The 23,602-nt window shown below is 56.8% G+C and overlaps 1 protein-coding gene across 6 annotated transcripts in view; it reads left to right on the top strand.

Annotated features, from left to right (window-relative positions):
• Positions 1 to 23,602, top strand: part of TTC28 (tetratricopeptide repeat domain 28) — a 52,721-nt gene that overhangs the window by 20,362 nt on the left and 8,757 nt on the right. For 2 of the 6 annotated variants that reach the window (XM_063315588.1, XM_063315589.1), the window contains exons 3-12: positions 13,410 to 13,557; positions 13,762 to 14,034; positions 14,412 to 14,542; positions 17,417 to 17,924; positions 19,453 to 20,794; positions 21,067 to 21,590; positions 22,001 to 22,110; positions 22,245 to 22,374; positions 22,667 to 22,885; positions 23,133 to 23,295. In XM_063315588.1, coding sequence (XP_063171658.1) covers positions 13,410 to 13,557; positions 13,762 to 14,034; positions 14,412 to 14,542; positions 17,417 to 17,924; positions 19,453 to 20,794; positions 21,067 to 21,590; positions 22,001 to 22,110; positions 22,245 to 22,374; positions 22,667 to 22,885; positions 23,133 to 23,295 — 3,548 coding nt within the window. Of the gene's footprint in view, positions 1 to 3,022; positions 3,437 to 11,595; positions 11,825 to 13,409; positions 13,558 to 13,761; positions 14,035 to 14,411; positions 14,543 to 17,416; positions 17,925 to 19,452; positions 20,795 to 21,066; positions 21,591 to 22,000; positions 22,111 to 22,244; positions 22,375 to 22,666; positions 22,886 to 23,132; positions 23,296 to 23,602 lie in introns of those variants that run through there. The other 4 variants (XM_063315591.1, XM_063315592.1, XM_063315593.1 and 1 more) reach the window with 4 other exon arrangements.

Raw genomic sequence — 23,602 nt, 5'->3', positions numbered from 1 at the left:
CCTAGCAAGTTAATCTGAGGAAGAGAGCTGAGGCTGTACACAGTCAAGGGGGTCACAGGGGTCAGGATCACCATGTGCAATGGACACAAGGCCCAGCCGGGCCTTGTGCCCATTGCACATGGTGATCCTGACCCCTTCACACCCTTTGGCGTCCGTGAGTTGGAGCCCACAGGTCACTGTCCCTGAGGCTCCTCAACATCTCCCTCCCTCCCCCTCTTGCAGTCCTTTGGACCTAGCAGGAAAGGGTGTGACCAGGGCCTGAAGAGAGCAGCACCAGGGGCCCCCACTCCTGGATTTGAGGAGGACTAGCTACCCTGGAGAAGAGAGGGGAGCTTCAGCAGGAAGGAGCCTTGTCTGCTGAACAGGCTGGCCTTGTAGCCTGCAAAGGGCTGGGAGGGGGGAATTTGCACTTCTCGTTTCCAAAAATTATCCCTTACAGGAGTCGTGTGGCCCAAAGCAGGGAAGTGGTGTGCTGTCCGTGGAGCGGCACACAGGGCCAGGAAGCCATAGCCTTCTTTCTGGAACCTGATCTTCAGCCAGAGGCCAAAACTACTCCTTTTCCATTAGGTCAGAGGATTTCCTGGCCTGGTAGCCCTGTCCCGAGAGCCCAGAGCATGCCGAGGCCCAGGAAGGATTCCTATGGCTGGACAGCTGCCAGGAAGATTCCTGCCAGAAGAGGGCCCGCTGAGGGCCCTTGGGAGGGAGGTCCCCACATACCCCTGACCCAGGGGGCACTTGGTTCAGCCCAGAGTGCAGGGTAAGCCTCCATCTGGCTCTGCCCTGGGCCTTTGGGCAGCAGTAGCAGAACTGGCAGGGGGGCTCTTTGCTGCTGTGAGGCTGACTCATCTCATTAACCCATCTGATCATTCCACAGCCAGCTGAATAAATTGCAATTAGCAAAGGGCACCTGGAATGAGTGATCATCTTTCTTTGCAGGGATCCCCTCTGTTACTCCCCACCTCTCTGCCAGGTGTGGATCAATGGTGCCCATACTGGGCATATGTTCTGTTGGGGCACCCTGCGTAGTTATGAACCAAGCAACATTACAACTCTCTAATTAGGGCTAAGCAGGGACATTTTTCTCAGCCTTCTTTCTCTGCTATTGGGGGTAGTTTTCCAGATAAGCCGACTCATTTTTCAAAGGGTTGTCTCTAGAGGAGCCTTCTGGGAAAAAAAAGAAGGAGGGGCCATTCTGCCTTGCTTAATGGGTGTTCTCCAAAGTGAGTTGTGCTTGGCTGTGGCCAGTCTGCCTTAATTTGGGAGTGGGTGGGCTGCAGGATGGGCAAGGACTGGATGCAGCAATAGGGGGCTCTCTGGAGAGGGAGCAACAGGAAAGGTCCAAGCCCTTCCTGCCCTCCATTCATGCCAGGAGCACACTGCCCCTGCTCTTCTCTGCTTGTGGGGTTTCCACTGTCCTCTCAGCAAAAGAGTCAGTCCTTGCTCTGCCTCCCTCTTGTTCAGAGACGCGTTAGAAACAGTGACTGTGTCTCCCCTTTGGCTTCTGGGGATGGTAGCCTGTGCTTGGCAGGAAAGGTGGATTGGTGGGGTGTTAGGTGAGTTGTGTTCAGCCTGACAAATGGAGAAGGGAGGGCCGGATGGCTGGACGTACAATTTCTTAAACTAGTCACTCGTGATTGCTGGCCAGAACAGTATATTTGGTGCCATTAGCCTTGAGTTGGTCTTAAACCCAGTGTTTAATTTGCCCACCGCTGGGAGGACAGAAGTTCTTCCTCTCTGAGGGAGGACCCTGCCTCACCACCCTTTTGTGCTGGATTAGCCCTGGGCTCTGCACATTTCATGTGAATCCAGCCAACTATTGCTTAACAACCATGGCTTATTGCAAACACAGTCCTAGTCTCTGTGTGTGTGAGACTGCTGTCACTTAGACAGGTTAGCCTTTGGGGCAAGCTCCATAGGGGGAAGATGGATCTCAGACTCCCCTAACCCCCCTTCTTTTCTTTTTGGCCTGCAGGAGACTTTCTGGCAGGGGTTCTGGAGCCTGTTTGCACCCATTTGAATGGTTTGGGGGTAGTGTTCTCTCAAGAACATTGGGGGGGGGGTGCCTTTGAGTCCAACTTGATGCCTGGCAACTATATGGACAGTCCCTGCAGTTTCCCTGGCAAGGTTTTCAGAAGTGGCTTGCCATGGCTGCCTTTTTCCTAGGGCTGAGAGAGGGGTACTGGCCCCAGGTCGCCCAGCTGGCTTCGTGTCTCAGGCGGGATTACAGGCCAACATTCCTTGTTCCTCCTTGAGCACTAGATGAACCATTAGATCAAACTGGCTCTCCTTTGCTGCCCTGGAAAGTCATGTGCTGTACTGATCAAATGGTTATGGCAGGAGGAAAGAGATGTCCAGATGTGTCACCCAAGGGTGGCAGTTCTGAGCAGGGCACGGCTGTGGGCGAAGCCGGTCCTTGGAGGGAAGGCCACCCAGGAAGCCCAAGGGGATGGGCTGCACCAGAGGCGGGATAAACGCTCTGTAGGAAAGCGGGGCATCTTCTTTTCGCCTTGGCGTGGCCAGGATGTCTCAGGAGCTGAGCTGGATTCCAGGGTGGCGGTTGCAGAAACTTGCCCCTACTGCGCGGCCCTCGGCTCCAGGGGGCGGAGGGGCAGGGGGCTGCTGCGATGCTCCGTTTATTAGCCGCGGAGGGGCACGGCGGGGGGGAGGGCTGCCACCTCCCATCGCTCGGTGGGGTGGTGCGGCTTTCTTCCCAGTGGTGGCATCCCAGGTCTACGCTCGGCAGCCCAAAGGGGCTTGCTTCTGGGCGGTCGAGCGGGTGGCCCGAACTCAGGCGGCTGTGCTGACGCCTTCGGCTGGCCATCGGCGCGGCCGTTTCTTCCGGAGCCGGGTTGGAGGACCAAGAGCAGGATTGCCCTGCTTCCGCCACGCTGCGGGGACGGGGAGAGGCGGGCGCTAGGGCCGGGCGGCACCCGAGCCGGGACGAAACAGGCTGTTTGCCTCGGCGGGGGGGCGGGCGGAGGAAGTCATTAGTGCGGCGGAGGGAGGAGGCGCGGCGAAGCCAAGAGGCGGCGGCGGCGGCGGCGGCGGCGGGGAGCCGCGGAGCTGCTTCTGGCCGCGCTCTGGCTGCCGACCCTGCCTGGCGCGGCGGCACCACCAGGCGCCCGGCCGCGGCTCCCTCGCGTCGCTTTCTCCGCGGCCGCCGCCCCTCCGGGACCTGCCTACCGCCGACGGAGCAGCAGCAGCCCCTCCGCCTGGGAAGGGGGCGCGGCGGCGGCGGGCTTGGATGGGCGCGAGCGGGCGCGCTGCTCCCTGGGGGGCGCCGCCCCTCCCGCGCTGCCCTGAGCGGCGGGCGGCGGCGGCGGCGGCATGAGCATGAGCGGCGGCGGCCCTGGCGAGCGCGCGCCTGCTCCTGCCGCGGCTTGATGCCCGAGCGCCGCGCTCCACAAATATGATGAAATGGCAGCCCCGGAAGAAGGTGAGCGCGCGAGCCCGCCGCCCTCCACGCCCGGCGGCGGGGTCCGGCGGGCTCCCGGGCCTTTGCCTTATAAGGCCGCTTTGTTGCGAGCGCCGCGGCCGGGCCAGCGGGCCGGGAGGGGCGTCCCCCGGCGGCCGCGGCTGGCGCGCCTGCTTCCCAGGGCGGCTTCGGCGGCGTCTAGGCTGCGCAGCCTTTGTTGCCCTCCGCCGCCTGAGCTGTCCGGGGCCCGCGGCTGGCGCTCGGGAAGACGCCGCTCGACCCGGAGGCGGAGAGAAGCGCTGGGGGCCGGCGGCGCCTCAGCTATTCTTGCGCTTCTGTCCGTCTCCGGGTCCTCCTCCTGCACGGGGGAGGCGCTCTCCGCCGGGGCTTCCGAGGTCTTGCGCGGGCGGAGAGGCTTCCCTCCTGCTCCGGTGGCGTCTGCGGGAAGGAGCTGGGCAGCGTCCGCCGCGGGCCGGGCGGGCGGGCTGCAGGTGGTGCGCGATGGCCAGCCCGGCTCCCTGCTCCGGAGCCGGAGGAGCTGCGATCCGGTCCTCTGCCGTCGTGGCAGACCTGCCTGCGCTGCTCCGCCAGCAGCTTAGCCGTTGCCTGCCTCGAGTGCCCTTTCGGCCGCACTGCAGGGCAGCGGAAGGGTCAGGGATGCTTGTGCGCCCCTTGGGTGAGCCTCCGCGGTCGAGGGTGGGCTTCAGTCCGTTAACTCGGCTCTGCTCTTTTTGGGTTGTTTGCTCTGGCAATTGACATGTTTACCTGATTAATTTCATGTTTCCTACCTAGGGGTTGCTTTGTTGTGATAGATCTGGGCTTCAGGCATACGCAGGAGACAGGCTTGTAATGCCCATGAGTGCCTCTCTGCATGCCCTGAAGCTGCTGGGTGTAATTCCCTAGAGTCTGGGTCTGTTTTCAGAAGCTGACTGTCCTTAGAGCGATGAAAGTCCGTTGGCATCTTCTCACATGTTACTGATTGGTTTTGCTGAAAGGGCTAAGGTTCAAGTGTTGATGAGTCCTCAGATGGCACGCCTTGTGGTGGGATGCAAACTTGGGGCAGTGAGCCGGTTTTGTTCCTAGTGGGGCATCTCACACGCTCAGATGGTTCAGCTCCTGTTGGAAGTCCATTCTCGTAAGATTGGCCCCCCCAGATGCCCGTTTCACAGGGCGCTGATGATAGGCCAATTCTCGGGGGTCTGGCCTCTTGCTGTGACACTTCTCTGGCACACAAGGGCCTGTGCTGCGAGTGGGTGTTGGGCAGGAGGGGTGGCTTTTGCTGGGCCCCTGTTGGTGAAAGAGCCAATCGTTGGTAAGAAAGACCTGTGTGCCAGGTGGGACTCTGGTAGTTCCTCAGCTCCCACTGGTGAAGCAGGGGTCCTAGTGACCCCTCTTCTAAAGTTGCTGGGGGTTCCTCTCCTACCTGGTGCTAGTTATGTCTGATGTGAAGTGTAGTCTGGCATACCACGAGGGCACCAAGTTGGAGAAAACAGCTGTGCAGTTTGCTTTTCTGCAGCTTGATGAGATTGCTGTCCTGGATCTTGCCTACCTGCACATGGCCCACGTGCTCAGAGAGAGGCGCTGCCACCATTCCCCTGCCCCTGGCACCCATTTAATCATTTTGTTTTGCCTCCACGGCTCCAGAATCCACAGTTGCTGTGAGCACTCAGCATATGTGCAGAGCCTGGTCTCCTCCCTGAGTATCCCCCAAGGACCCTGCCCCACTATGCATCCTGATGGGGGAAAGGTGTGTAAGTAGCACACTGCCAGTCAGCAGCCATCCCAAAACCAGAGCTGGGGTCAGTGGGAGCGGGTGTGGCCCCCAGCTGCCCTTTTGCTCCTGTCCTTGGCCTGGCTTCTGAAGCTTCCCTCCAGGAGGTGAGTGAAGCTGCTTGCCTTGGGCGGGGGTGGGGTGGGGACCAGATTCCTCGCCTGGCCTTCTTGTCACCGGTTGCGAGGCAGGAAGCAAAACATCTTGACCACTCCTTGCTGTGCTGGGGAAATATTGCAGGCTGGAGAATTCTGAGTTGCTGGCAGAACTTCCTTCCTTGCTGCTGCCGGCAGCGAGTCGGGATGCCAGAGGCTGGATAGAGGAGGGCCATGGATGGAGTGCGAGCAGCTGGGCATAGCAGAGGCTCCCAGCTGCTGGGTGCTTTCTGGAGGAGGGGGGAGGAGGAGGCAGCGGCATGTTGTCCAGTTCTGGAAGGAAAAGAGGCACCCTTGGAGTGTTGGCGGAGTGTGCCCCTGTTGCTCCAGCTTTCTGCTCCTTTCCCAGCCTTGGTGGCCCCCCAGGACCTCCATTGGTCACCAAGAAGCCACAGGTTGAGGAAAGGGTTGCAGGAACCTGTCTTCATTGTGTTTGTGTCCTGCAGCTGAGGATTTGTGTCTTTTTCACCCTGGTGACAGTGAGGAGGCTCTTTCTCAGCTCGGCGTTTCTGTTCTTGAAAGCTGGGTTTGGGTGGCACGGCTGAATTCACAGCTCATGCTCTCTGCCCCCGCAGGACTGCCTCCAGCCCCCTTTTTGTGGCCGATTGATTTCGGCATCGCTTAGGGCGAATGGGCTTGGGCTGGCTGTCCCGTTTCTCAAGCCTTGAGTTACAGGCCAATGCTGGCCTTTCTTTTTGCAAAGGCTTCATCCCAGACTGAAAGGTTGATGCCAAGGCAGGTATGCCCAGCAGCTGAGCATCAACATCAGGATTGCTGTGGCAGAGGACCTTCAGGAGTCAAGGCAGGGTGAGGCGGATGTGTTTGCCTTTGTGAAACTTAACTTAGCTCAAAAGCTCCCTTTTTTTAAGGAGACAAATGCATTGGGGGGGATGGGGCAGTCTCTGCAGTCTCTGCAAAGGAGGAGGCATTCTGGGTCAGGGAGTAAGAAGGCCTAAGAAACTGGTGCTTCTGGTGCCTGGCAGGCTAGGCGTGCAGGCTGCTGGATTAATCTGGAGCCCAAGCTCTTCTTTTCCCCCATCCACAATTTTGTGCGATGAATACCACCGGCCACGCAGGAGGGGACTTCCAGTGCGGCTGACCTGAGTGGCGGTGCTCCCTTCTTTTCCTTTGGAAGGTTAGCAGAGAGGGGGGTCTTTCCTCATCCCAGAATAACAAGTGGGGCCCTGAGTGCTACCAAGAGGCAGTGGTTGACCCTCCAAGACAGAGGTAGCAAAATTTGGGTCTTTTTTCCTCTCCATCTTCTAAGCGTGATGAGTTTTGACATACTGCCTCAGGAGGCTACATCTGGGTGAGGAATTTTTCCAGTCATTCGTTAAGACACTCCAGTCTGGAGCCTCTGATTGCTCAGATGCGGAGGAGAACCTGACGTGGCCCTGCAGGGGGAACGGGGAAGTGGCCTTTATTTTATTTTATTTTATTTATTTGATTCATTCATTCAATTTATATAGCTGCCCATCTCAAACCAGTGACTGGGTGGTTTACAGCAGAAGGCCAGCTGGAAGAAGCATTTCTGGTCCTTCCTGCAGGGCGATGTTGACCCTTTCCTGTTGTTGTCCTTCATTTTGGAAAGAATTGTTCTCCCGTTTCCAGGCAGCAAAGCCAGGGGAGCGACTCTTCCTCTTGAAGCACAGCGGGAGACCCTGCAGCCAGGCTCGTGCCCGGGTGGCTCTGGGATTCTACCCACTCAGCGTTTCCTTTTCCATCAATTGCAGGGTTGCTCTGGGAGCCGGAGCTGGCATTGGCAGAGCCGTGCCCCAAGCCTGACGCACTTTCCTCCGCGGCAGCCCATTTAACAATCCGCCTGCGCTAATTAGGGGGGATCATCTCCAGTGGCCCAGTTTCAGAGTTTTGTGGTGATTTCCTTCCCAGAGGTCCGCCATGCCTGGGAGGTTTGGTTTTCTTGGAACACGTGCACATTCGGGGAGGAACAGAAAGGCTGATGCTTGAGTTGGAAGGAGCTGCCAAGGAGAGGCTGTGGGTTTGTGTGAGAGCCCTTCACAGCTACATGCTCCAAGGAAAGTGTTCTGCTGCTTGCCGTGGCCTGATGGTCCCGTCTTTCAGGACCCAACTTTGGAACATCCCTGGGCACCCTGTACCTTCTCCAGTGCGGCTTGGAGGATCAGAGTGGGGGCCGTGATGAGATGCCAAAGTTGACCGTGTGGCCAAAAGGCAGGATCCTGTCCTGATTGGAGAAGGTCACGTGGCCTCAGCCCTGGGACAACAAGAAAAGGAGGATGCCGTGTCTGTCTCAAGAGATGGAACAGGTGGCTGCCTGCTCTCCCTTAAGTCCTGGTGCCAGCTGGGTCTGATTTCTGAGCTGACAGACAACCGTTCAGGAGGAGAGAGGGTGCTGAGTACAGCAGGCCTCCCTGTTAAAAAATCCATTCATCTTTGTTGCTGATGCTGTCTCCCCAGCTCTGCTCAGTTTCCCGAGTTCTGCATCTTTTGCTGGATGTTCCCAACCAAAGAGCTGTGTTCCTCTGGAGACATCCTTTGTCCGCTAGCAAAGCGTGCCTGCCCCAACTTGCAAGTCCCCTGGGGCCGCTGAAAACAGCAGCATCCCCAGTACTGCATCAGTGACAACTTCTGGCTGGTAGGTGGTAGGAGCCTGATGGATGCCCACTCTACTTTAACCTCTGGGGGCTGCAGAATGATGTGGGCAGAGTGGTTTCCTCCTGAGAAGATCTCCATTCATCCTTGGAGCTGGCCAGGTTTTCCGAGACTTTTTGCCAGAGAACAGAACTGTGCAGGTCCCTGGCACATTGTTTAGTTTGGCATGCATACTGGCAAGGTGGGCAAAACTGGCATTGGTGCCTGCAGCCCTTTGTGGCCTGACCCCACTTGCAAACCTTGGATTGCATCAGGGTCTGCCCTGTGTGGTGGACACACTACCCTTTGAAAGAGAAGAAGTTGCAGCATTAAACCCATCGCCTTCTCCTTTACCCTTTGGGGGTGAGAACTGAGGAGACGGTCTATCGGTTCCTTGGGAGGGTTACAATTCCATAGTTAACTAGCCTGCCTTTTCACCAAAAGAGATGGGATCCTGTCTCATCCATCGGACAAAATGGCAGGCAGGCCTGTTTTTTCCCTTACCTGTATGTGTGAATCTGTTAATGGCAGCCACCCAGGACCCTCAAGAGAAGCAAGGCAGGAGGAGGGACTCCGGCGGACCTCTGTCTCTGCCCAGCCTGGCATCGAGCATTGCCTGCTGCCAAGCGGTCTGTTCTTCTCTCCCACCAGGGGTCCACCTGCAGTCTGGCAGGTGACGCAGGACTGCCTGTGAGGCTGGGCGCCGCAGCTGCCACCATCTGGGAGGGAACTGTCCCCCCATTAATTAGGCAAAGGCAAAAGAGCACCACCCCCTCTGGTAGCCAAGGTGCATGGGCATTTGTCCGCTGGCAGGAGCAGATGGCTCCCTCCTGCTCCATGGGCTGCTCCAAGGTGGGCTTCCAGATCTCAGCCGGCCGGAGCTTGAACCTCTTTGGCCTGGCTGTTTGTCGGCTTACGGGGTCAGCTGCAGGATAGCCCAGGAGGCAACATGGAAATTACACTTGTGTTCCTGCACCCGTGGGGGTGGGGCAGCTTTTCAGGGCTCATCTGCTGCTTTTCGCTCTTCTATGTGGTGTGTGTGCAGGTGGCGTGCAGCCTTGGTTTCTGCTTGCTGGTGCCAGGAAAGAGGCAAACTGTGAGTTTCAGGAGTGAAATGCTTGCTTCTGTGAATGCCTAAGAGGAGGTCATTTGGCTGGTGGGGGCATTGTGGCTGAAGTTGCATCCTTGCAGCACCAATCACTGGGGAGAGCAGGCTTCAGGGCAGCTTTTAGTGAAGGAAGGCTGTGTGGTTGTGATGTCCCTAGGAGAATAAGCAGCGTTCCTTTAAATTGACATCAGATGCAGCTGCTGGACTTGCCAGCGTAATGGAAGCCCTGGTAATTGCTATTGTAGGTTCCTTTTATAGATCAGACCTCTTAGAATAAATTTGATTACTTGTAGCTGAATCCAGTAAAACGCTACTTTCCCAGAGCCTCTGCGGAGCCCAGCCGAGGTTGCCTGTTCCTTTGTGCTTGATTGTCCCAATGGCATGCAGAGCTATGCGAGTGGAGGGTCAGTACAGACTGCCTTAACCCGAGTTGCTGCCTGGTCCCCTCCCTTGGGGCTCCCACTTCTCGGCCAGTTTCAGAGGAGCTGTAATGTGGGCCACTAAGCAGGCGGAAGGGTGACGAGAGAGGCCTTGCAAGCTGGTCGTTGGGGGGTGTCAGCTGCCACATCTGCTGATGGTGTGTCTAGGGAAGGCTTGCTCTCCCATCCCCGCCTGTGGAGCCCAGGGAGCCTCTTCCCACATCACATGGGGGGTGGGGAAGGAGCATGGGTTCCCCCTGAATAAGTGCAGCTCTTAGCCCCTTTCCAGGATGGGGTGGGCTGTTGCAGAACTGGAAGGACAGCAAAGCCGCCTGGGACCACAGAGCCTCTAGCTTAGCGTCAGCTGGCTGGTGCAAATCCGGCACGGGAGATCCCCTTCAAGTAGGCTTCCACCACGGGGCAGATGGGGAGGAGGCTGGTCTGGCCTTGGATGGTAGAACCTCCCTGTTGCCTTTTCTCAGAACCCTTTTGGCAAACGCAGAGCACAGCGGATGGAAGGAAGGGGGCGAGCCTAGCTCAGATATCCCAGATGTAGAGCTCTAAATCCAGAATGAGGCAGATGTGCTTCCTCTCCTCATGGGTGCCCTGTGCAGGGCTCCGTGGGTCAGTCTGGGCAACACACCGGGCCATGGTGCTTTTAAAAGCTGGATTATTAAAACAGTGCCAATGAATATATCTCTCACCTGAATTATCTAAGCACTGGCTCTTGAGCAGCATAATATGGGGAATTCAGGGCCATGGAATTGCTCAGCTTCTCCTTCATGGAGAAGGCTGAGCCTGTTCTTAGAAGATGTCCCCATCTGGAAGCAGAGAGGAGGCAGCTGTCTGTTGAGAAGAATGGACGGAATGACTTCCTTTGGGTGGGCTTTAAGAAGAGGCAGGTGGGCTCGGCTGTAGAATCTGTCCTGGTGGAACTTGGAAAATGTGTGAGCATAAGGAGTTTGTAGCCTGGGACCCCTGGGAGGCACAGGAAGAGATAGCTGTGCCTTCGTCTCTTCTGGGAGATGCAAACCGGGCCCTTGCTTGGGTGGCGAGAGCTGATGCAGGGCAGGCCTTGAGCACAAGGGTGGATGGAGGGAGCCATCCTGATAGCCTGTGGCATTTCCTGTGGCTGATGAAGGAAGGTGTCCTGCAGAAGACAGGAACCTGGTGGTGCTGGGAAGGGAGTCCAGGGAGTTGGTCCAAGGTCTGTCTTGTAACTTTGCAGTTTCTTAGGTTAATTGCTGTTTGGGGGGCGGTGGTGCTGCTCCATTGTCATACCCATGCTGCTGGCAGATGAACTTCAGTCTTGGGCTGGATTAGAGAGGCAGGCATGTTCAGGTGGGGAGCAGTTTCTGGAACATCTTTAAACAAGGGGAGCTTGCTATTGGGGTGAAATATTGGTCAGTCCTCCACAGTCTTGGAACATGGGTGAAATACCTTGTGACTTTCTACAGCCAGGACATCCCTTCTGGTCCTGCACTTGCCAGCTGTTCTCTCTCCATATCCATTTAAAACACCACCTTCAAGTCTGCTGTTTAGATGCAAAGTCAGGGCTCTGCTTTTACTCCTCTTTTGGCCCATCTCAAAGTTCTGCTATTTCTCTTTGGATTTTTTTAAAATTCCTTTCTGCTCTGCTTAACAAAACATTGGTGTTCTCCTCCAGCTTGAACTCTGCCATCTCCGGTTTTCTGGCCACACCTCAGCCTTCATGCTTCTACCCCTAATGGCCCCATAATGCTTGCTTCCTCCACGGTTCCTTAGTCCCTGTACTTTACCGCAGATGAGCCAGGGTAACCCGGCTCCTGCTCACCCTGCCTGCCGCCTTCTGCATTTTGGAATGTTCTAAGCTTGTTTAGGGCACTGTTAGGGCGTTAATCAAGTAGTCTGGGCTCTGAGTTGGCTGCTTGGTCTTCCTGCTTTTCAACAGGTACTGCTTCCAGCATGTGGCGATCCTCCTTTACCGTTGTGTCCAGTCCCACTGGATTGACTCTGCAGTGAGATCTCTTGGCCAACACCGAACCTGCTGCAGTTCGGAACGTGGTTCCGGCTGAGCGAGCGCTTTGCAAGCATGGCAGCCCAGGATTCCATGCTGGCCTGATGTAGGAGAAGCCGTTTGCCCTCTGGAGCGAGGTTTCCACTCGAGTTCTTTCCCCTGGGCAAATGGATGAGTGTTAACACGTTTATATAAAGGGTTTATAAAATGAATTCTGCTTCCTTCCAATTCATTACAGTGGGTTCTACAATCAGCATTTGCTGCTGGAAAAGAGGTTAAATATTAATGTCTGAATGTCCCATGTCATTTCGGATATTCCTTAATCTCTGCCTCCTTGGACCAGCTCCTAAGTGAGCTGCAGTTTCCTAATGAATACTCACTTTGGATGTTAACTGAAGATCTGTTGCACTGGGATAAAAGGCGTTTATGTTTATGCCTCACGTGTCTGTCATTGGCTGTTTGCTTCTCCTGATTGCCTGGCTGAGAGAACTGGCTTGTGCATCACTAGTCTGAAAGTCTCTTATGTAGTGGCTGCTTGGCTGATACTTGCATGAATTTTGGGGGGGAGGGGTCCTGTGTGTTTGGGATGTGGTCTTCTCCCTCCTCCTTTTGTATGGTTCTGCACATAGGTAGGGGAAAAACAGTTGCACAGAAACAAGACAGGCTTGGCAGCAGCAATTGGGAATAGGATCTGGGCATCCTGAAAGAGCACAAATTAAGCGTGAGCCAGTCATGTGCTGCAGCTGCTAAGAGAGCCAATGCACTCCTGGGCTGCAACCATAGAGGTGTAATGTGAAGATCATAGGAAGTAATAGTTCCACCCTGTGCAGCTCTGGTCAGGCCAATCCTTGAAGGGCTGTGGATTCGCTCTCCTTAGTGCCCAAGAGCAGGACAAGAAGCAGCGAGTGGAAGCTTTACAGAGAGAGATCCAAATTTGGAATGAGGAGGAATTTCCTGACCATGACAGCTATTGAGCAATGGAAAAGCCTGCCCCCTGGAGTCGTGGGGCTCCATCAGCGGAAGCTGGAGAGCCATTTGCCTGGTATGGTCTGAGGGTCCCTGCCCTGGGCAAGAGTTTAGAGCAGAAGACCCCCAAGGCCCCTCCCAGCCCTGGGATTCAGTGTTCTGCCCCTCCTCAGCCAGGTGCCTTCTTGGGATGGCATGCAAGCTGCAGTGGCCTGCCAGCATCCCTGTTGGAGAGTTTGGATCATGCATTTCTGCTCTTGCCAGCCTTGCCCCTTTCTGTCAGCTATGCCCAGGTGCACCTGTGTGGGATTAAGCTTCTCTGGATGGTTACAGGCAGTGTCTTGCGCATTTCTGTCTTGCGGATTCTGCCACATCCTTCCCCATTTATTTGCTTAGCCTGTCTGACACTTTTTGCAAGCTGATACAGTCAAACAATCTGATAGGCTGGCAGACCTGCTTAATTCCTTCTTGCTGGAGGAGCCCTCATGCACACAGACATGACTGAGGATGGAGGCCCCAGACATCACCGTTCACAAGATTGCGCAGCTCTTCTGTTTTTTCCTCCCTTAGCAAATTTTCAGTGGAAAAGCAAAGATGGAAACATGGGAGAGTTGCAAGTGGAAGGTGATCTCATCTGGGACTGCCATTCCCATAAATTAGATAAAAAGGCTTGCTTGGAATCACCTGTAGTGCATCACAGGGTGATTTGGCCCCAAGAGTTGCCTGGGGGAGAGAGGACCATGCAGGCTCACTGCTGGGCTGGTGGACTTCTGTTGGCCTCCCTGGCATTAGGGATGGGAAAGCAAGGGTTGGCTGGAAGCAGGGTTGTCTATGGACTGGTGGTGGTTGCATGGCAGCCATGGAGCCTGGAAGTGCTTATGCAGTTGTGGGGGTTGCTTCCTAAGTCCCAGTGTTGCTGCTTCAGGGGCCCAAGGCACTCCGGCTGATCTCGTGCTTGTGTCATTGCAGGCCTACTTCCGACAGGGTGTTGCCCTCCAGTACCTGGGGCGCCATGCCGATGCTCTGGCGGCGTTTGCCTCCGGCTTGGCCCAAGACCCCAAGAGCCTGCAGCTCCTGGTGGGGATGGTGGAAGCAGCCATGAAGTCCCCCATGAGAGGTAAGGGGGTGCTCTTTGGCCAGGCGGAGGAGGAAGGGCAGGAAGATCCATAAGCCCAACTGGGGCCCTTCTCGTCGGATCGCAACTCTCCTCACTTCTGAATGTGGGCTGTGCTGATCGGGGATTATGGGAACTGGACCACAAGTTCCCAGCCCAATGGTGTGAACTGGCCTCTCCTCCGTCCCTCCTTCCCTCCCTCCTTAGAGTCCCTCGAGCCGACGTACCAGCAGCTGCAGAAGATGAAACTGGACAAGAGCCCCTTTGTGGTGGTCTCCGTGATCGGGCAGGAGCTGCTGACCACTGGCCATCACAGTGCCTCAGTGGTGGTTCTGGAAGCAGCCTTGAAAATTGGCACCTGCAGCTTGAAGCTGAGGGGCTCCGTCTTCTCTGCCCTGAGCAGTGCCTACTGGTCCCTGGGCAACGCCGAGAAAAGCTCAGCCTACATGCAGCAGGATTTGGATGTGGCCAAGACTTTAGGTAGCCATATTACACCTTGAGGGCATGACAGCTGGTGGCGGGTACGCGTGTGTCCCTCTTGTTCCCAGGAGGTCCAGCGCATCCCTCTGGTGCCCTCTTTGCGTGCTGCCACAGTGATCGCTTTCTAGGCGGTAGAGAAGTAACACCCAGGAGCTATCTGCAGCATTGCGGTGGCCAAAACACATTTGGAGGGCCCTGTGGGCTGGCCAGGCTGAGCAAAGGGGCTTGGGTCTGAAAGGAAAGACCCTCTAGGACTCTGGTGGCACCCCCCCCCCTTGCTGCTCCAGGCCTGCTGGGCACAAGAACATGGGGTTTACCTGGCAGCCTCCCCCAGGGGCCTTCTGGCTCACACTGTGCTTTGCTTGCTTGTCCTCCAGGTGACCAGATGGGCGAATGCCGAGCTCACGGCAATCTGGGCTCCGCTTTCTTCTCCAAGGGAAATTACCGGGAGGCCTTGACTAACCACAGACACCAGCTGGTGCTTGCCATGAAGCTCAAGGACAGAGAGGTAGGAGAGGCAAGCAGGGACACGGTGGTGGTGGTGGTGGTAGTGAGGTAGCCCTTTGCTGTGAGAAACATTGAGGCAGGATTGCAGAGCTTTGGGAAGGCAGAGCTGGCCTGTCCTTGGCATGCCAACTGTACGTCAGGCTTGGTGAAGGCAGCCTAGCAGAGGAGCCAGGGTGGCCTTGGCACATGCTGGCCCAGAATCTCACAGCAGTACTGGCCCTGAAGTGGGTGCCGGGAAGGCAACATGGGTACCAGGTAGCAAGCCATGCTGTGCTGGCGCTAAGCAACGTGGCCTCCTTGGCAAGGATTAGGTTTAGAGATTGGCATTGGCATCTGTGGCTCACAGGGTTCTGCCCAGTCACCATGTTCTTTCCATTTATAATCATTCTGGGTTTACAATTAAGAACTATTGACAACAAACAGCCATTTGGATTTTGTGTGGATGTGGCTGCAGAAAAGTACTTAGGTGCTTTCTGATGAGCTCCTCCTGACCAGAGGTTTCCTCTGAATTCACAGCTGTTTCTTTTGGCCTACCGCCCCCCCCCCCCCAATAATTGCTATGAAGCTGCTGCTACTGCTACTGCAGCGCTGATGTAAATTCCCCCAGAAAAGGGTCTGCATTGTGCCAGCCCATAAGGAGGTAATGGCTTTGTCCCCAGGGCTAGTGGCAGGAACAAAGATCCCAGCAGCAGGAGCCCAACAGATGCAGTGTCCCAAGGCTCTGGGTCTCCCAAAGGAGGGGAAGTGTCCCAGCTGTACTGATGGATGCACAGAGGGACCCCAGTTTGAGCTGGTTAGCACATCCTCTGAGCTGCGGGGCCCAGCAGGTCATCTGCTCGGCTTTCAGGGGAGTCTTAAGCATGCAGCAGGAGGGTGGTAGGCTGGTCTCCCAGCATTTTGCTTGCAGGAGAAAAGGGCCAGGAAGGACACAGAGCTTCAGGAAGCAAGACAGAGCAGATCTTCAGCTGGGAAAAGGGAGACGGTGCTCGGGCCTCCTGGCAATGCTGGGATGCATGCCTTGCTCTTCCAGCTCACTGGCTCTGAAGCCTTTGATTACAGTCCTGCTTCTGAAAATAGCACAGCAGGAGCAAGGCAGGGCTGCAGGTCAGCTCTCATGGAAGGAGGGATTGCCCAGGAGAGGGATGGGCTGCTAGCATGCAGGGGAGGAGGGGTCATGCCCACAGCGCTTCAACGTTCCAGGGCTGGGTCTCTGAAAGCAGAAACAGGAAGGAGCCTGGTTCTGGGTCAGCAGAGGCTGTTTCCCGGTGCTGCTAGATGGGACAAGGGGGAGAGTGGCAGCGGGATCCCTTGCAGCCATCAAACAGGGAGGAGCCTCGCCAATTGTCCTACCCCAGCTCAGCGATCGTGTTCCACCCTTCCTTTAGTCACAGCATGTCTGTCCAAGGAGGGCCTGCCTGGGCAGATGAGATAGCGGCTGTCTGCCTCTCCGGGTCTCTTTCCCAACTGGGCCTAGGTGGCTCTGGCACTACAGCAGGCCAGAAGAAGGGCACAGTGGTCGGTTGTGTTCAGCCTGCTTGCTTCACCAGCTCCCCTTCCACTGTTGTGCCTTTGTGTCCAATGGTAACCCTTTTGGAAAGCTGGAGTTTGGTATAAGGTGCCCAGATTCCAGCAGCTCCCTTATTGCCAAGTTCCTGCATTAGAGGAGGAGAAAACCTCAGCGGGTTCCTCGGTGGGCACTGATCTAGGTGGGTCTGCAGAGTATGCCCCCACTCCCCTGCCCCTTGCGTGGCTCTGCAGCAGAGTTGCCCAGGAGGCTTGCCTGGTGACCTCTGGGGTGCCACTTGCTGGGGCTGCTAGCTGAGCCTGAGGTCTTTTGGAAGATGGCCCAGAAATGTGTGCTGACAGTGGGGAGGGCCACTCGGGGCTCAAGCAAACGTGGTGCAGCTGTTCCACGGACCTGTGCACGTGCCTCAGATACTTGCCCAAAGAAGCCTGTGAACTCGCATGTTTCCTTTCTTGTAATTAGACTGTAACCCTCATAACTTCAGAGGCTGTGGGCACAGGTTGGTGCATTTAGTACAAAGCATGCGGGTCCTGGTGGGAATCTCCCTGGCTTTGGGCCGTTGAGGACATTCCTCCAGAAGAGGCCAACTATTTCCTTGGCTCAGGAGTGAGGGCAGAGGAGCAGGAGGACGGAGCCACCGCCACCACATTCCTGCTGTGGCATCCGGCCTTTGGCATCCTCAGCACTGGCTGCATCGTGTGCGTGACGCAGCGGGACCCAGCCTTGCCTTCTGAAGCAGAGCCATGCTTGCATGCCTTCCCAGTGATGAAAGGGGTGCCCTTGGAGAGCCTTTGAGGCAACAGGCAACAGATCAAATGGGCAGATTAGATGATGGGTAGCTTCCCCTGAAGGATCTGTTTATGTAAGCCAGCACAGCAGGAATACAGAACTGACTCATAGCTACGATGGCCTGAATCAGCAGCGGCATAAACATTTCCAATACACAAATGACTCAGAGCTGGGGGGGTGGATTCCTGTGTAGGACAGCCAGCTGGCTCCCCTGAGGCCATGGGCATTGGGAGGGAGAGCGTTCCCTGCCTAAGCTTGGAGAGCAAACGCCCTTGTGGCCTGCTCCTTCCTCTGCCTGTGTTGCTGCAGCGGGCCAGGCAGCTGATGTGGGAGGCTGGCAGTCCTGCCCAAGAAGGGCTCCACAAGGCCTGCATCCCTGAGGGGCAGCTCTTGGAGGCTCCGTGGCTGGCCTCCCAAGATGGGGAACGGTCCTCCCTATGTCTCCTTGAGCAGGCGGCCCTTGGGGGCCCGTGCCTCAGTTCTCGGGGAGGGGTGTGAGTTGATGGACAGTCGCCTTGCTCAGTCAGCCTGCTGAAGCTCCCCCTTGGACCTTCCCTGCAGGCCGCCTCTTCTGCCCTCAGCAGCCTGGGCCATGTCTACACTGCCATTGGGGACTACCCCAATGCCCTGGCCAGCCACAAGCAGTGCGTCCTCCTGGCCAAGCAGGGCCAGGAGGCGCTGTCGGAAGCGCGAGAGCTAGGCAACATGGGGGCTGTCTACATTGCTATGGGCGACTTCGAGAATGCCGTGCAGTGCCATGAGCAGCACCTGGGGATTGCCAAGGCCCTCGGCAGCAAGCGGGAGGAGGCCCGGGCCTACAGCAACCTGGGCAGTGCCTACCACTACCACCGCAACTTTGACAAGGCCATGTCTTACCACAACCACGTCCTGGAGCTGGCCCGGGAGCTGCAGGAGAAGTCCATCGAGATGCGAGCATACGCTGGGCTTGGCCACGCTGCCCGCTGCCTGCAGGATCTGGAGCGGGCCAAGCAGTACCACGAGGAGCAGCTGCACATCGCCAAGAGCCTGCAGGACCGAGCTGCGGAGGGCCGCGCCTCTTCCAACCTAGGTGAGAGGACAGCTGTCCTGTGCTGTGCCACCTCTGTGAGAGCGCAATCCTGGACTTTCAGCCAGGATCCCTCCCTGGATAGGCAGCTGGCAGAACCTCTCCCTTGGTGGTCTGGCACAGAACCCTCTGGGCAGCTAGTGAGCTGTCTTCAGGCAGCAGCCATGCAGCAGGTGGCAAGGGCGCAGCCCCTTGCTAACATAGCCAGTTTGGCCGGGAAAGGCAGGTCCCCAGGAATCACCCAACTCAGGCTCCTTTGCCCCCTCCCCGCCCCCCCCAGCTTAACCTTGTCAGTTCGGAGAAGCACCTCCCTTGCCTGGGATCAAATGTAGCCCCAAACGGCATGCAGAGACTGTTGATGGGGCGATCCCCCCCGTTGCTGAAACTGTAGTAGAGAGGGTGCCAGCCCAGGGATTCCCAAACGCAAGGAAGGCAGCATGGGCAAGCGCAAGGGGTTGGGGCCAGGCATCTCTTGGGACTGGGTTGGTAGGCCCATAAAGCACCGTGTCAACTGCAGGGGGCGCCCCAGGGCTAAGCTTGAGGGGGCCTTGGGGCTGAAGGCATGCAGGGCAGGGGGGCAGCAAAAGCTTCACTCGAGAAAGCTGAGGCAGAAGGCCTGGCCAAGCGTGGGCATGGCGGATGCGCTTCCAAAGCCAAGAGGAGAGAGAAGCAGCAGGTTGTTTCACTCTGCCAGCTTTTGGGTTGCTGACGTAGACACGGGGCCAGCAGCATCCTTCGAAAAGGTTGCCGATGCTCCTAAACAGCTGGAAGGGGAGCCAAGCCACAGTGGATTTCATGTCCAGCTGCCTCTCTGCTGAAACAGACAAGCTACAGAATAGTTGCAGCAGCAGCTGGGGGCAGGGTTAGATGGGTCTGTCTGAGAAAAGCAGCAGTGCGATGCAAGACCCGATCCTTTTGTACATGTGTTGTGACATTATGCACAGATCCAAAAAAGAGTGATGGAGAGGCCCACACGGGCATGTGTGTGCGTGCATGTGCTCTGTAAGAGCAGAAGCCAGGCAAGGTCAGGCAGGTCAAGGAGAAGGGCTGCCACCTTCAATCAAGCCCAGGAGACCTCGTTTCTGCCTGGCTGCTTCCTCCATGCACGTAGATGCAATCCCAAGATGCTCTCAGACACAGCAGAGCTGTCCCAAGATGCTGGCCCTAATGAGCTCAGGGGAACAGTTGTTCCGCTGCCTCCCACTCCCGCCTTCACAGGCCATGGTATCTGCAGAGGCCAAAGTTCTCTTGACCTCCCACTTGGCCCAGAGGGCTGCCTCTCCCCCTTTCCACTGGCTGACCCTCTCCTAGCCGCCAAGAGGCATCAGGGATTTTGCAGGGCAGCCAGCTGCCAGATCCTTGCTCTGGGCCTTGCCAGGAGGGTGCAGGAGACGCCCATCTGGGCTGAGTCATTCCCTCCTGTGCTGGCAGGGTCCATCTTTCCAGCTTCCTGTGGACCTGAACTTGGCCAGGAGGTAGTGCCTTTGCGTGGGCTTCAGAGCAGAGTGAGCCATTTGCTGTTTCCCTGCAGGGATCATCCACCAGATGAGGGGGGACTACGAGATGGCCCTGAAGCTGCACAAGGGGCATCTCTCCATTGCGCAGGAGCTGAATGACTACGCAGCCCAGGGGAGGGCCTATGGCAACATGGGCAATGCCTACAATGCCTTGGGCATGTTTGACCACGCTGTCAAGTATCACCGTCAGGAGCTGCAGATCTCCCTGGAGGTGAATGACCGGGCCTCCCAGGCCTCTACCCACGGCAATCTGGCAGTAGCCTATCAAGCTCTGGGTGCTCACGATCGGGCCCTTCAGCATTACCAGAACCACCTGAACATCGCCCGAGAGCTGCGGGATATCCAGAGCGAGGCCCGAGCCCTGGGCAACCTGGGGAACTTCCACTGCTCCCGGGGTGAGTTTGCCCAAGCAGCCCCTTACTACGAGCGATACCTGCAGCTCTCTCCAGAGCTGCAGGACATGGAGAGTGAGGGCAAAATCTGCCACAACCTCGGCTATGCCCAGTATTGCCTGGGTAATTATGAGGATGCTGTGAAATACTACGAGCAAGATCTGGCCCTCGCCAAGGACTTGCACGACAAGCTCAGCCAAGCCAAGGCATACTGCAACCTGGGTCTGGCCTTCAAGGCCCTGGACAACTTTGGTAAAGCAGAAGAGTGCCAGAAGTACCTCCTGTCCCTCGCTCAGTCCCTCAACAACCCCCAGGCCAAGTTCCGGGCCCTGGGCAATCTGGGCGACATCGCAGTCTGCAAGAGGGACGTGGGTGGTGCTGTCAGGTTCTACGAGCAGCAGCTGAGCCTTGCCCATCAGGTGGCAGACCGAAAGCTGGAGGCGAGCGCCTATGCAGCCCTGGGCTCGGCCTACCGTCTGTTGCAAAAGTATGACAAGGCACTGGGCTACCATACACAGGAACTGGAGGTGCATCAAGAGCTGGGCGAGACGCTGGGCGAATGCCGGGCACACGGACACCTGGCTGCAGTCTACATGGCCTTAGGCAAATACACGATGGCATTCAAGGGCTACGAGGAGCAGCTGGAGGTGGGCCAGAAACTGAAGGACCCTGGCATTGAAGCCCAGGTCTATGGCAACATGGGTATCACCAAGATGAACATGAACGCCACGGAGGAGGCCATTGGCTACTTCGAGCAGCAATTGGCCACCCTGCAGCAGCTGAGTGGGAGCGAGGCTGTGCTGGACAGAGGCCGGGCCTTTGGGAACTTGGGTGACTGCTACGAAGCACTGGGCGACTACGAGGAGGCCATCAAATATTACGAACAGTACCTGTCAGTGGCCCAGAGCCTTAACCGCATGCAGGATCAGGTGAAGGCCTACCGGGGCCTAGGCAACGGACACAGGTGAGGGGAGGGGTTCTTGTGAACATGCTGGGGCAGAGGAAGGGCGAAGGAAGTGGCCTGCAGCTGAAAGGAGCATGTGCAGGCATTTCCTTGGGGAGGAGATGAAATTGTCAGAGTCAGTCAATCTTGCTGTGCCCCATTGTTAGGGTTGGCTGGCCTAGGTATGCCAAATTAACACCTAATGCTAGGCTGGGTAGCATGTTTGGAGAGGGCTCCTGTGGCTTTCTCATGTGGAGGGCAAAAAAGGATAACCCTGGCATTGTCTCTTGTAGGGCAATAGGGAGCTTGCAGCAGGCCCTGGTTTGCTTCGAGAAGAGGCTTGTGGTGGCCCATGAGCTTGGAGAAGCCTTTGATAAAGCCCAGGCTTATGGAGAACTGGGTACTCTGCACAGCCAGCTGGGCAACTTCGAACAGGCCATCTCCTGCCTTGAGCGGCAGTTGGGCATTGCACGGGAGATGAAGGATCAGGCCCTGGAGGGGAGTGCAGCATGTGGCTTGGGCAGTGTCTACCAGCAGATGGCAGAATATGACACAGCACTCCAGTACCACCAGATGGACCTCCAGATTGCAGAGGAAACCAACAATCCAGCTTGTCAAGGTCGGGCATATGGGAACCTGGGTCTGACCTATGAGTCATTAGGCACTTATGAGAGAGCCGTGGTCTACCAGGAGCAGCACCTCAGCATCGCAGCCCAGATGAACGACCTGGTGGCCAAAACTGCCTCCTATAGCAGCCTGGGCAGAACACACCACGCCTTGCAGAACTATTCCCAGGCGGTGATGTACTTGCAGGAAGGTGAGTAGTGGAGTGAGGCTTGCAACCTGGACAAACTCAGTGCTCAAAGCCCTGCTAAGTTTGCAGAACCTCAGCTCCCGGGGAAAAGCTGGGGTTTCAGTTCCCATGCTGTGCCTCTCCTGGGGACAGAGACTTGCCTTGGACATGCAGTTTAGGACCAGTGTGTTTCAAAGCCCAGAAAGGGAGTGCAGGTTGAGGGCTGTGTGGAGCAAAGCAAGACCATTATGAAACCACCTCAGTCGTGATGATGGGATGCTCCACATTAGGCCAACTGGTGAGGCAAGTTGGTGAAATGTGAAGAAGGAAAGGGAATCTGTTGGTCTTCATAGAAGAGCACAGCGCTGCTTGGAGAAAGGCCTTGCACGAGAGGCTGGTGGGCATCTCAGATCCTTCCCTCCTTCCTCTTGCAGGGTTGAGGCTGGCTGAGCAGCTTGGGCGCAGGGAGGATGAAGCCAGAATCCGGCACGGCTTGGGCCTTTCGCTTTGGGCGAGTGGCAACCTGGAAGAGGCTCAGCACCAGGTGGACAGTGGGCACCTGCAGGGACATCCCCTTCACCACCTACCTTAGCTGCTAACAAGCTTTCCCTTGGCTAAGCAGCAGAGGCTGATTGAAGTCCCGGTGACACCCCGCCCCCCTGTTGCTTCCTCTCACAGCTCTACCGGGCCTCGGCCCTCTTTGAGACCATCCGGCACGAAGCGCGGCTTAGCGTCGACTATAAGCTCTCGCTGTTTGACCTGCAGACGTCCTCCTATCAGGCCCTGCAACGGGTGCTGGTTACTTTGGGTAAGAGAAGGGTTGGATTCTGGTGGAAGGGAAAAGGCCAGGGCTTGGATGATGTGACCTCTTCAGGATCAGGATGGTGATGCACTCAGGTCTGCTGTGGGTGAGATTCTGGGCAACCTTGCTTGCACATGACAATTCAGTTGTTGGTTTAAAAAAAAAGTCAAAATCAGCTGCTGCCTGAGAAGCAGCTGATCCGTAGCTTTCCTCCTCCTTCCTGGGCCACAACTTCCCTTGTCTTCCTCTGACCCTGAGATGTCCCTTCAAGGAGGCAACGTGCAGGTCCTTTTTGCAGGCCATCATGATGAGGCGCTGGCAGTGGCTGAAAGAGGTCGGACAAGGGCCTTCGCTGACCTGTTGGTTGAGCGTCAGACTGGGCAGCAGGATTCTGACCCTTACTCCCCTGTGACGGTGGATCAGGTCCTGGAGACGGTGAATGGCCAGCGGGGGCTGGTCCTCTACTACTCACTGGCAGCGGGATACCTGTACAGCTGGCTCTTGGCTCCTGGAGCAGGTAGGCGGTGGGGTCCCCTCCCCCTGCTCCCCTGAAGAGTCTTCCGCTTCTTCAGCCTGAGGAGCTCAGTGCTCCTGGCGGGGGGTGGGGGGGCGTGCATTAGCCTCTGACTACCTTTTGTTTTCTCTGGGTGTTTTTGCCCAGCAAAGCCCAAGAAACATTTGCTGTGCCAGGGAGCTTCTCTAGAGTCATGATTCTGCCTGTTACTGTTGAGACTCTGTGCAGTCGGTTTCCTCTGTGCTTTTAGGGATCCTGAAGTTCCACGAATGTTATCTGGGCGAGGGCCTGGCTGGGAACTCCGGGGACATGCAAGACAGAAGCTCAGGCCTGCATACAGTCGCCAGCTCAGTGCTGGAGCAGCTCAGCTCCAGTGTGCGGGAAGCGCTGGGGGTAGATCCCCATTATGTGAGGTGAGGAGTGCCTATCCCTGCAGGTTGGTGGGGGGAGCAGTCTTCTTGTTGCAGATGGACAGCACCTCCCCCAGTCTAGAGCTAGGCCAGAGGCAAAAAAGTGTACCAGGTGGTGTGCCAGCATGTGGGAAGTTGGCTTCCCAGGCTAAGGGGGCATCTGAGCAGTGGTGGAGATGCTACCCACAGGCCTCTTGGCAGAAGGTGAGATTTGGGGACAGCTGATGAATTAAAGCCTGTCCTCACAAGTACTGTTTGTTCAGCTTGATGCTTCTCACGCAGTTGGGGTAGAGGTCGTGCGGCCAGAGTC

Source organism: Candoia aspera, chromosome 15 (genome assembly GCF_035149785.1).
Source record: "Candoia aspera isolate rCanAsp1 chromosome 15, rCanAsp1.hap2, whole genome shotgun sequence".
NCBI lineage: Eukaryota > Metazoa > Chordata > Lepidosauria > Squamata > Boidae > Candoia > Candoia aspera.
This window is presented reverse-complemented; position numbering and strand designations above follow the sequence as displayed.